We start from the raw sequence: 12,409 nt of genomic DNA, 5'->3' as shown, positions 1-12,409 counted from the left end.
AAGGGTCATCATGAGGATGAGCCTCAGTAACATGGGCCCAGCCCAAGACTCATGCCTGGCAAACAAGAAGACTGAGGCTGTGAGCTGCTGGTGCTCTTCTGAGAACCGCAGGGAGGATTCTTCTGCCAGAAGGGGCCAGTGAAGGTGTAACTGAGTTATGGGGGAGTGGTGCAGAGAACCAGGGGCAGTCATGGGAGAAGGCTGTCTAGGAAATGGGAGTGGCAACACAAAGGCCAAGGGGTGAGGAGGCAGAGCCTGTCGGGGAGAAGCTGAGTGGTCCACAAGAAAGATGAGGGCCAGGTGCACACAAGAGGAAAGAGGAGCAGAAGAGGAAGGGGCTACCGAGAAAGACTTGGCTGCAGCTCGTCACATACCAGCTCACAGCTTCATTCCAGAAACTGGAGGAGTCATTCACTCGTTAAGGCATGACATCACCAAATAGGGGCTTCTGTGTTTTGGGGAGATAAACACGGACTAAGCCAGAACTTCCTTCCTTTCCACTTCCCTCCTTGCTTCTTTTCCTAGGTAGACATGTGTCAAATGCCCATGTCATACAACATGTTTTGCCAGGCCCTGTGAATCCAGTCCTGAAGCAGAGAGAAGGCAGGAAGCTAGCAGAGGGACTAGGTTCCAACCAGGGCAGGGCAAGGAGGTGACCACAGAGCAGGGATCGGGCTTGAGGATGCCGGGAGGGAAAGGCAGGATTTGGTCCCTGGTAAAAGATTCAGGCAACAGAAGACAAATGCTGCTTGTTAGCCACCAGTTCCCAAAGCATGGTCTCAGCCACTTGTCGGGATGGCACTGCTCAACCCAGCTTCAGGTCCCTTGAACCTGCCAGGTGAGCTCCTCAAGTTGAGAGGTACCAACAGGAACAACATGTGGCAGAAGAATGTACCTAGGGGACAGGAGTGTGCTAGCTGGAGGAAACAGCACATTCTATCCAGGAGGTGCCTGTGCGGCCCTTATAGGGGAATGTGTCTGGGAGGCTATTGATTGTGAAGGGCAAAACAGAGGTCCAGAGACAGCATCAGGCACATGGCAGCACTGGGATTCAAGGACAGAGCACCTGATGACCGCTGGGCAGACAAGACTGGGCCCTGGGGCCCAGGTAGCAGCAGTGGAAGCCAGGCCCTGTCCCAATGTTTGGGGGTGTGCGGGCACCAAGCTCAATGGCACTGCCAGGAAGACACAGTGGTTAGAACCTGAGGTGGTAGCAGGGCCACTGGCTGCGGGTGAGAGCTGCAGAAGTGAAGTGCTGGCACTCGGGCCTCACAGATGCCAAGTCAATTTCTGCCTGGAGGACTTGAGAAAGCCACTTAGTGCTCTCTAGTCCTCCAGGGTAAGGTAGAGACATTTTCTGTGTTTGTCATGAGGACTGAACAAGATAATACATGTGACATTCAAGCACTTGGCAAGGACTCGGAAAACGATGGTAACTGCGTGCTGTGGTTTAGTGGGTTGAGACGTCACTCAGGACACCAACATCCAATAGCAGAATCCATGCTGCTCTGCTTTTAATTCAGTCTTCCTGCTAATATGTCCTGGGAGACAGCAGCTAATGGCCCAAGCACTTAGGTCCCTGCCACCCAGATGGGAGACCGGGTAGAGTTCCGCTCTCTTGGCTTTGACCTGGTCTGGCCCTGCCTGTTGTAGGCATTTGGGGAATGAACCAGTGGATGAAAGATCTTTCTCTGTCACTCTGTCTTTAAAAGTAGATGAAAATAGTTAAGTATTAAGAAATAATTTTTTAAAACAGTCAAGTTACAGCAGAGATATAAAAATAGACATTATTAGGTTGGCTGCCTGTATTCCGGGTTGTCTCTTGCAGATTTGAGGATGGGGAGCTTCTTTTCCTCTATCAACCTCCCTTGGTCCCTGTGGGAATGGGGCAGGGAGCCCCCTTATTAAAGCCAAATCCATGAGACCCACAGAGAGAAAGCAGCTGTGACCCCTGCAAAGTCACATGGCTAGAATGGCAGGATGGGGACAGGCAGACCCCTGAGTGTCTCAGCTTGTCCGTCAGGACTTGAGGGGAGCAGTGCCACAGCTTGCTCAGTACCTTGTCCCTGACACCAGGCCCTCCGTCACAGCCTTTGGATGAATGAGTGTGTGAACGAGTTTGCGAGCAACGAATGAGAGAAGAGAGTGAGCAGTGCGACTCAACCTCGTGGCCATAGGAGCCATGTGGCCATGTGCTGCAGTCACCCTGGGGACCCGCCCACCCGAGACCTGGCCATCTGAGCACTGTTGTTTTCCCAGGAGAACAGTCTCAAGTCCGGGAAGGGGGCAGCTGCCATGATCCCAGGCCCACAGACGGTGGCCACGGAAATCCGTTCTCTTTCTCCGGTAAGTGGGCAGGACCAGCTCAGACTAAGGGACTCCAAGCTGAGGACGTGGGCTACGTAGGCCCGCAGCAAGTAGAGCATGGAGCCCTGAGCCACCTGCTTTTTTTAAAGGATAAGACCAGAAAACTGGGTTGCTTGCAGATGCCCACACAATTTCATCAGCTGCCTTCTGCTCTCCCACCCCCCACCCAGATCAACAAGGCACTCCAATGAGGGCATGAAGCAGCCTCTCATCTTATTGGTGCCTGGGGCTGCATTTTTACACCTGCCCTCGCCACTGAACACAAGAAGAGCCCTGGACTGGTGGTCCAGAGGTTGCATTCTGGGTCTGCTCCTACGGGATCTTCCCTGGGGCCCAGAGTCTGTTGCTAAATGGTCTCTTCGAGCTCTTGCTTTCTCTAAGACTTGTTCTTCTGGTCTAGCCCTAGAGAGGGTGTGTTCCTGGCTGTGACAAGGTTGGGGAAGTTGGGTCTGGAGGGCTTCGCTTCTACCTCAGATCCCTCCATTTATTTTTTCTAAGATTCCATGGTTCTTTGATTCTAGAGTACTGTTAGGATTCCGGGACTCAGGATCTAGGAAACTCAGGTTCCAGGGTTTTGAGACTTGTATGGGTCTTGGATTCAGACAATTCCAATAGTTTCAAATTCTTATAAGTTCAGAGCATCTCAGCCTCTAGCCTCATCTGCCCAGGGTCCCTGCTCCTCGCTTGGTTTCTCTTTGTGCCCCCACCCGTACAGAGCCCAGAGCCCTCACTTGATGCCCGGGGTGGGGGGTGGTTGTATTCTGCAGATCATCGGGAAAGATGTCCTCACCAGCACCTACGGCGCCACTGCGGAAACCCTCTCCACCTCCACCACCACCCATGTTACCAAAGTGAGTAGCAGCAGGTGCCCTGGGCCCCAGCCCAGCTGTAAGGTGGGAAGGTCACCACCAGGGCTGTGCTTGGATTCAGCCATCTGCAAGGCAGATGGAGAAGAGCTGTGGCGTTGGCTGTCGCTCCATGTGCCTTGCCCTGTGCCAAGCCCTGCCCTCATGACAGTGTTTACTGGGCTGGGGAGACAAGTTGCTGCCTGTTTCAGTTATTGTGGACCCTGGTGTATGTGCCTTGCACCTCAGGTCTTCAAAAAGTCCATGGGAAAATGCATACTATTCTTAAAAATCATCATGGATTTCAAAGTAGATTGCATCAAAGTCACCTGCTCCTCTAACTCCCATGTTCCCATGAACTTTTTGAGGTGTCCTTGTAAACCCTCAGTCCTGGAGGGATCTAGAGGAAGTGATAATGTGGGAGCCTCCCCTCCTGGCATATTCAGGCTTTGAGCAGGGTCTCAGGAAGCCAGCTAGGACTCCCCCTCTGGAGGAGGAGGTGGTGGCAGGTGCCCTAAACAAAGTGGAAGGCAGAGTGAAATCTGTGCACTCGCTTGTATGTTTGCCAAGCGCATGTTGGCTGCCATATGGGGCTGCTTGACACGGTATGAGCTGGGCACACTTGCAGCTGTCAGGGCATGGAACTGGGCAGTTGAGTTGGCCCTGAGGCAGGAGCAACACCATCAGAGGCCGATGATACAGGTGCTAGGAGAACTATAACTGTGGAGGAAGTGAGTCTAGGGACACTCACAGAGCCTTGGAGGATTCTAAGTTGGGGAGGGACCCACTAAAAACAGATATGAGGGGGCAGCACCATGTCTACCAGGACAGACAGGTAGATGGGGAAGAGAGGAGGGAGAATTATGAAGCCAAACTGCTTTGGAGAGCCTGGCCCTAGTGTGGGAGTCCTAGCAGAGGACAGAAAAAAGAGGGCCAAAACAGGAAGGCATTCCCAAGGATCCAGTCAAGCAAGCCCTGGGAGGCAGGCTGACCGATGCAGCCACACCCACGTAGCCAGGAGGCAGGCAGCTGGTGCCCAGTCAGCGCTGCAGGCCTGGAGGAGTCACGCTGAGCTCAGGTGAGGTGGAGTAGGCCTTTGTCACAGCCCTTGCCACAACCTGGGCAGTGTTGCAGCACTGCCTCAGCTTCCCCCAGAAAGATGCCTCTCTCCCCACCACCACCCGAGTCATCATGACTGCTCTGAATGCTCTGAGAACGCTTGACACCTCAGTCCCCAGGGCAACAGCCCAGAATGCTCCCCTTCCTTCTGACCACAAGCCCCTTCTTCCTTCTGTCCACTCCTCACTCCTGTCCCTGTCCTCCTGTAGTAAGCCAGCAAGTCAGTCCCCCCTTTTCCCAAGCTGCACCCAGCCTGTACCCACTGGACAGCAGTGATGGTAATAAGAAACATCAATGTGATTCTCTCTTGTGAAATCGTTCAGAGTCATGTAAGATAGAATCTTGTCACCATTTGCATTTCATTCATGTGTCCATTCAACAAATCTGCATTCAGCACCACTCTGGTCACATTGGACAAGGGGCCAGCAGAGAGTGGGGAAGGGCGTACAGAGACGGACAGGAGATAGGCCCTGCCCTTCCAAGCTCAGAGCCCGGTGAGCAGGGCAAGGCCACGCACATGCTGAAGGCCAGCACCCAGCAGAGAGACCTAGAGCCTGGAGAGACACAGCCTCGGTCCCTGGAGAGTCCAGCGGGGCAGGAAGGCCTCGAGGGGTTACCAGGCAGCCAGGCAGCCTCTGGGCTTGGCGGGGAAGACCTGAGACAGGAAAGCTGGGCAGTTGAGGGAGTGATAGCAAACAGGTGAGATCTGCAGTGGGATCCAAAACTAAAAACAGGACCCCCATCACACTCCCGGGGAGCCCAGGAGAGGATAGATAGAGAAGTACTGGTCCTCAGCTCCACCCTCGAGAGCAGCCCCTGGAGGTCCCTGTCACAGCTGCTGCCCCAGCACAGCCTGAGTGACCCGAACTCCCTCTCCCTCTACAGACTGTGAAGGGAGGGTTTTCTGAGACGAGGATCGAGAAGCGAATCATCATTACAGGGGACGAAGATGTGGATCAAGACCAGGTACGGGTTAGGGCATGGAACTCCTAGATGGCCCCGTCCCCAGTTCCTCCTGTATTGGGGTGCTGCTCAGGTTGTCCACCCCCCACTGGAAGAGGCATGAAACGAGAGCCAGAAGGAGCTAGGAAATCCAGGCTCTCATCCAGAATCTCGTCCTCCCCCGTCTTTCACCATTTGACCACTGCCCCTCCTTGGGACTCAGCCTCCCCAGCTGTGCACCCAGGGGGTGCTGTCCCCCCTCCGCCCCCTGATTCTCCTGTATCTGAAGTTTCCAACCCCTCACTTCACTGCTGTTTCTAACCTGCTGCCTCACTCCCCTAGGCCCTGGCGCTGGCCATCAAGGAGGCCAAACTGCAGCATCCCGACATGCTGGTGACCAAAGCTGTGGTGTACAGAGAAACAGACCCGTCCCCAGAGGAAAGGGACAAGAAGCCACAGGTAAGGAAGGCCCTGGGGCTGAGCAGCCATGTGGTGGGCTGGTGGGAAGGGTGGGAGGGAGAGCAGCATCAAATGCCTTTGAAGGCAACTTCCATCTGAGAATCCAGGCGGCCTGACCCTAGTGTGGCCTTGACCACCCCTGTTCCCACCCTCCTGGCTTATGGCCACAGGAGAGACACAGCTCCACCAGAATGGAAAAGGAAGGGGAAAATGCTCCCTTGGTTTCCAGACCCAGACCCAGAAAAGGAGAGAGCAGAAGGACAGCGCAGGGCAAGGGTTGAGGACGACAGGGGGAGGCACACACGATCCCATCAGCCATTGCCTGGAAGCCAGAACCCTTGTCCCCGAGACTGTCCATCATAGCTTACTGGATGCTGCTGAGAGCCACGATGACCAGAGCCTGGCAAGTCCCCTCTGTCCGGATGTACTCAGACCCTTGGCTTTTCACGTCTCTGGGGGCCAGAATGTCTTCCTGTGCCCCTGTGGGCCATGACCACCATGGTAGATGAGTGATGGCAGACTGCCTGGGGCTTCGGATTCCCATTCCACGTCCCTTCCTCAATAAATTTCTATATTGATTATATCTTAAAATGATAATATCTTGGGTTAAGGAAAACATAGTTCTGAAATTTATTCTACCTGGAATTTAAGTATTTTAAAGGTAAATTAAAATTTAGAGTTGTACTTAGAAATTAAATTTTTCTACATAGGTAGAAAATTTTAGGAAAAAAAAATGGAAGTCTCCAGACATTGGTGGAAATGCTATTTGGGGTGTCTGTTCTCTGGAAAATGTTAGTCTCTGTAGCTCACCATCCACTGGACTGGGCAGTGCTGCTCTGGAAGGGTGAACTGGCTGCCCACAGAGCCAGCCTCCCAGCTCTCCTCAGATTTCCCTAGAAGCAATGGCCACCCCTGCCCCTCTCAGTAACTTGGTTTGCTTTGTCTCCCTCAGAACTCAGAGTAGTAGAAAGTAGACCACTTGCCATGCTGGGCTGCCTGGGCTAGGGGTGCTTTGACCCACACTGCCCAAGATCTTTCCTTGCTCTTGGGTCTTTAGGGCACCCCTATGCAGCCTGATGGAGGAGGTGTGAATGCTGAGGGCGTGTGAGGGGAGAGGCAGGACTGGCTTGTCAGGCTGTAACCCTGGACTAGGGTCTGCCTTAGCAGACACTACACTTCCTCATTTGCAAAGTGGGGAGAGGAGCAAGCCCTCTGCAGTTCTGTCTTCCCAGGGTGTCTGTGGTGTGTTGTTTCTCGTCCCTGCCCCACTGCCTGTCTCATTTCTCCTCCTCTATCCTAGGACATTCACAGCCCAGTCCCCAGGCTCCCACCTGTCCATGCCCCCACGTACTGTTTGCCTCTCCACTTCTGGGGAGACTTTTGTAGCTGCCCACTCTGCTGCTCCCCTTGCTGCCTTCCACCCTCCTCTTCACCTCTCTGTAGCTTTCTATGACGCCATCACCCCCATAACACCACACCCCCACTGTCTGTAAAAGTCACCTTGTCTATCTTGCCTCAGATAGCCAGCAATTTCTTTCTGGCCTTTCCCACCCACCTGCTTTTCTATTCATTACGGCCAAGTTCTCCGTGGAGTGAAACTCACTGACTCTGGGGAAACATCTCTGAATTAGAATACACCCTTCTGGGGCCAGTGCAGTGGCTCAACAGGCTCATCTCCTGACTTACAGCACCAGCATCCGTGTTGGCACAAGTACTAGTCCTTGCTGCTCAATTTTCCACTCAGCTCTCTGTTTATGGCCTAAGAAGGCAGTGGAGGATGGCTGAGCTCCTTGGGACCCTGCACTCACGTGGAAGACCTGGAGGAAGCTCCTGGCTCCTGTGTTGGGATCAGCTCAGCTCCAGCTGTTGTGGCCATTTGGGGAGTGAATCAGCAGGTGGAAGATCTTTCTCTCTCTCCTTCTCTCATCAGCCAAGTAGCAATGACAGGTGTAGCAGTGAGAATCACCCTTCCATGAGGGGCGTGTATGCACCAGGCCCTGCTCATTCCTTTCACAGCTCAGAGCTGCCCCATGGGCTGCTCATGGTCAGGAGCTGGGTGCACACTGGGTTAGTCAGCTGCAGGACCCCAGAGGCAGCTGGTAGGTCTTCACCTCCTAACTTCCTGCCCCCACCTCCCCAAAATCTTGGAAGATTTCAGGGATCATGCACACACAGGTGTATGATGTTAGCACAGTGTCTGCCACCTGGAAAGTGCCCAGTGGAAGTTCCTTCTGAGCGATGTTGCCATCAGCTCCCAGAGGGCTAACCAGATATTGCACAGAGAGGCTGTGCTGCCATAAGCAGAGGAGAATGGGTGAGAATGCAGGGTTGTCTCCTGGTCCCTGGCACTTCCGAGGGTTCAGAACGACAGCTCACATCCCAAGAAGCAGAACTTGGCCGACTCTGTTCATCCTTGAGCCAGCTTACAGAGCAGCATGTTTCCCCCAGAGGAAAGATGCCCAAATGAGACCATGTAGAAAAAAACGCACCCAAGCTTTGAGGCCAGAACACCTGGTAATTGTGTGAGCCTCAGTTTCCTTGTCTTTAAAGTGGAGTTGATCCATATGTTGGAACTACTGTGATCATTCATTAACTGGTGAGGTCCCCCCATAAGCCAGGCCCTCCACTTCGGTCCCTTACTGTGCAAAGACATTTGTCTTGCTGGTCTTCGTCTTCTCTCACCTTCCTGAATCCTCCAGAAACATCTGTTCCTGTTCCAGTTGGCTCTAGAGCTTCCCTTTTTTTCCGCTTAGACTTATTTATTTATTTGCAAGTCAGAGTTACAGAGAGATCTTCAATCCATTGATTTATTTCCCACATGGCTTTGAACAACCAGGGCTGACTCCTGGTAAAAGCTGGGCATCAGGAGCTTCTACCAGATTTCCTATGTGGGTGCAGAGAACCAAGTATTCAGGCCTTCTTCTGCTTTCACAGGCACATTAACAAGGAGGTGGATTAGAACTGGAGCAGCCAGGACTTTAACAGGCACCTATATGGGAGGCCAATATTGCAGGAGGTGGCTTAGTCCCTGTGTCATGGTGCTAGCCACTATTTTTTTTTTTTGAGATTTTATTAGAAATGTAGATTTACAGAGCGAAGAGACAAAAAGGAAGATCTTCCATCCATTGGTTCACTCCACAAATGACCACAATAGCCAGAACTGAGCTGATCTGAAGCCAGGAACTAGGAGCTTCTTCCGAACCTCACATGCATGCAGGTGCAGGGTCCCAAGGTTTTGGACCATCCTTTGCTGCTTTCCCAGATGCATAAGCAGGGAGCTGGATTGGAAGTGGAGCAGCTGGGACACGAATGGGTGCCCATATGGGATGCCGGAGTATTAGCCAATTGAGCCATCATCCCAGCCGCAGTAGTTCTATTTTTAATTTTTGAGGAGCATACAGAATATTTCTCTCAATGTCTGTATCAATTTGCATTCCCACTGACCATGTTCTTTCTGCAGATTCACACCAATACTTGTATTTTTTCTTTTTTCTTTTTTTAAGATTTATTTGTTTTCAGTGGAAAGGTAGCTTTACAGAGAGAAGGAGGGACAGAGAGAAAGATCTTCCATCCACTGCTTCACTCCCCAAGTGGCCTCAGTGGCTAGAGCTGAGCCGATCCAGAGCCAGGAGCCAGGAGCCAGGAGCTTCTTCCATAGTAACACAGGTTACTATGCCATTTTCATTGCCATGGCTACATAGTCTATTTTGAAGTCCTGCTTTGTTCTTAGTATTGACAATTACTTTGACTTCTCAGGGTCTTTTGAGGTTCCATACAAATTTTAGGTTTTTTCTTTTTTTTTTTTTTTAAAGATTTATTTATTTTTATTGGAAAGGCAGATATACAGAGAGGAGAGACAGTGAGAAAGATCTTCCATCCAATGATTCACTCCCCAAGTGAGCACAACGGCCAATGCTATGCTGATCCGAAGCCAGGATCCAGGAACTTCTTCCAGGCCTCCCACACGGATGCAGGTTCCCAAGGCTTTGGGCCATCCTTGACTGCTTTCCCAGGCCACAGGCTGGGAGCTGGATGGGAGGTAGAGCTGCCGGGATTAGAACTGGCACCGATATGGGATCCCAGCACGTTCAAGGCTAGGATTTTAGCCACTAGGCCACGCCGCCAGGCCCAAATTTTAGTTTTTTGCTAGTTATGTGAAAAGTGTCACTGGTATTTGATAGGAATTGCCTTCACTGCACATGTCACTCTGATCTATTTACATTGTAATGAAGTGAACTCCAGCCCACACTGTCAAACACTGAGTCAAACCTGAGTTGGAAACTGGCCCCAGCTTCTTTATTGAAATGCTGCTGTCTAGGGATTAATCTCTAGGACACAGCAGGCCCAGAAAGAAAGCAAATGAAAAAAATGAGTGTGGGCCATTGTGACTACACATTTCCAAGTGTCGAGAGCCGAGGAAAAGTGGAACGGCAGGGATCCTCGCTTCCCAGGATCAGCGGGCCTCTCAGCACAATTGGGCCAAAGGAACAGAGCTGGCCTCCTCCACCCCCTCCTCCCACCCCACCCACCTCCACAACAACAAAAAGCTGACACCTGTGGGTTCTGCAGTTAAGGTAGTTGTGAGTCAGCCCTCACCCACTGGGCAGAGACCCTGAGGCCTCAGACAGATCCCTGTACTGCCCCAAGTCCCCAAACACCTTGCCACATCATGAAAGACAACTTTTTACTAACTTTTTTCCTTCTCCTCCTTCTTCTGCAACCCCTTCTGTCTCTGGCCCCCAAGGAATCCTGACCTCCGTGAGGAGATGCTGGCATTCCCAGTCCAAGCCAAGCCAGAGAACCGTTAAGAAGGGGCCTTCACTCTGGATTCTCCAATGCAACACCCACGTCCCAGCTGCACAAACTGTCACTGATGAGAGACTGGGAAGGAAAAAAAAAAAAGCATATATATATAGAGATATAGAGATATACATATATAAACAGGCCACACCGCGTCCCTGCCCCGCTGCGGGGCAGCCGCCACAGTTGCCAGCAGCAAGCGGCCGACATCCGAACACCCACGTTTCCTTTGCAGACAAATTGACGAATTGGCAGGATTCTCTGGCCCCTCCACTACCCCCCCCCACCCCAGGAACTAAAACAACAAAACCAAACAAAATGACAGCTGTATCCATTACTCCCCGCCTGCTCTGCCAAGGGAAGACAGCAAGCCAGAGCGCGATGCGGAGGCACCATCGACCCCTGGTGCTGCATGCCCCCTGCTGTGGGTGGTCAGGGCATCGTGTTCCTTCTGCTCCAGCACCCTCTGCCCACCCACACTCAAAGGAAAACGCTGGTGCAGCCAAGCAGGAGAAGTCGCAACCACAAGACATACACAGCCAACCATTTCCTGAGAAAGAAAATCGCGACTGGGGAAGGAGAGGAAGAGAACACTGCAGTGTTAACTTTCTGGGTGTCGACACTGAGCTGTAAAATCCACCTTCATTTCCTTCCTCCCTCCCTGTGAACTCTGGCTGTCTCCTCCTCATTCTGTGTCTCTCTTCCCCCCCCCCCCCGCGCCTCCTTCCCCCAGCCCCCACCACATACCAGTCCTGTCACAAGGGCCACAGATGACTCGCATTCAAAAGAGGAAAAAAAAACACAAAGTAAAAAAAGCCAGAGCCGAAAAAGGAAGACGCAGGAAGGGGACGCAGACGCCATAGCTCCCACTTGCCCAGGTTGCAGGTGCAGCTGGTAGACTTGTGCCGATGTGCTTTTGAGTTATGTATGTTACATACAGCAGGGGGCAAACATGAACACGAACAGTACTGGTAAGTATGAAGCTGACGTGTTACAGTAACAATTCCCTGACTGTGATTGACGTATCCCGAGATTCCCAGATGTCACTGACCTGGCTCTGCCACGGAGAGCTGGACTCTGGGTGTGGCCAGCTCATGGTAGGAGCTGGCGCTTCTGGTGTAGTGATCCCATGTGTGGTGTTTGTAAACTGGTCCATGGGTGGGGACAGGTGGATGCTCCTGGATGGGGAGGCAGGTGTTTGGTGGCAGGAAGGAGAAAACGGAGATGCAATCCCAAACATGCCTTTTCCCCACTCTGTGCAGTAGCCGCCAGGGTCCTGCTCAGCCACAGGGTCCCCGCAGTAGAGGTCCCCTGGCTCAGTCCTCCTACCTCCCTAGGGGGCCTGCCTTGCTTTTCAGTCTTCTTTCTCTCGCTCGCTCTTTCCCTGGTTTTTTGGTTTGCCATGTGTTTTGCCCTTATCTGACCACATTGTGATAGTTAACTCTGTATCCCAAGGGAGGTAGTGCCCTTGGCCATGATCACCAATGCTGGGTTTCACCTGGCTGCCGTCTTCTCCTCTCCCCACTCCATGGTTCTGAATCATTCTCTACTTCCTGAGCCAAAGCAGCCATGCCCATGAGGCCAAGGACCTGTCCCCAGAACAAGGGAGGTAAAAGGCGGTGCTGCTCCACGCCTCCCACTCCAGGTGAGGCTTAGGCTTTGGACCCCTCCCACCATCAGCACTGGAGCTCTGAGTCTGTGCCTCGAGTCTACAGGAGCCCTCGGAGAAGGCCCCGTTCCAAGCCCACCTTTGCCCCCAGGAGCACATGGGTATCCGCAGGTTCGCCAGGCTGTCTCTGTATCAAGCTCAACAGCTGTCCCTGTCTGAGGGCCCACGGCCCACCACTCTTTCTAGTCCCTCTTCACTGCCCAGGCAT

General features: G+C 52.6%; 1 protein-coding gene across 2 annotated transcripts in view; it reads left to right on the top strand.

The window, feature by feature from the left end:
* Positions 1-10,795, top strand: part of EPB41L1 (erythrocyte membrane protein band 4.1 like 1) — a 46,030-nt gene extending 35,235 nt beyond the window's left edge. The window contains exons 14-18 of one of the 2 annotated variants that reach the window (XM_040981114.1): positions 2,260-2,346; positions 3,135-3,218; positions 5,217-5,297; positions 5,616-5,732; positions 10,477-10,795. In XM_040981114.1, coding sequence (XP_040837048.1) covers positions 2,260-2,346; positions 3,135-3,218; positions 5,217-5,297; positions 5,616-5,732; positions 10,477-10,485 — 378 coding nt within the window. In that variant the 3' untranslated portion in view covers positions 10,486-10,795. The remainder of the gene's footprint in view (positions 1-2,259; positions 2,347-3,134; positions 3,219-5,216; positions 5,298-5,615; positions 5,733-10,476) is intronic. The other variant, XM_040981113.1, reaches the window with a different exon arrangement.
* The last annotated feature ends 1,614 nt before the right edge of the window (positions 10,796-12,409 follow it).

The sequence above is a fragment of the Ochotona curzoniae genome, unplaced genomic scaffold, assembly GCF_017591425.1.
Source record: "Ochotona curzoniae isolate NIBS_2020 unplaced genomic scaffold, NIBS_Ocur_1.0 contig_3520, whole genome shotgun sequence".
NCBI classification, from domain to species: Eukaryota; Metazoa; Chordata; class Mammalia; order Lagomorpha; family Ochotonidae; genus Ochotona; species Ochotona curzoniae.
Note: the sequence above shows the minus strand (reverse complement) of the source record. Positions and strands in the feature narration are given on the sequence as shown.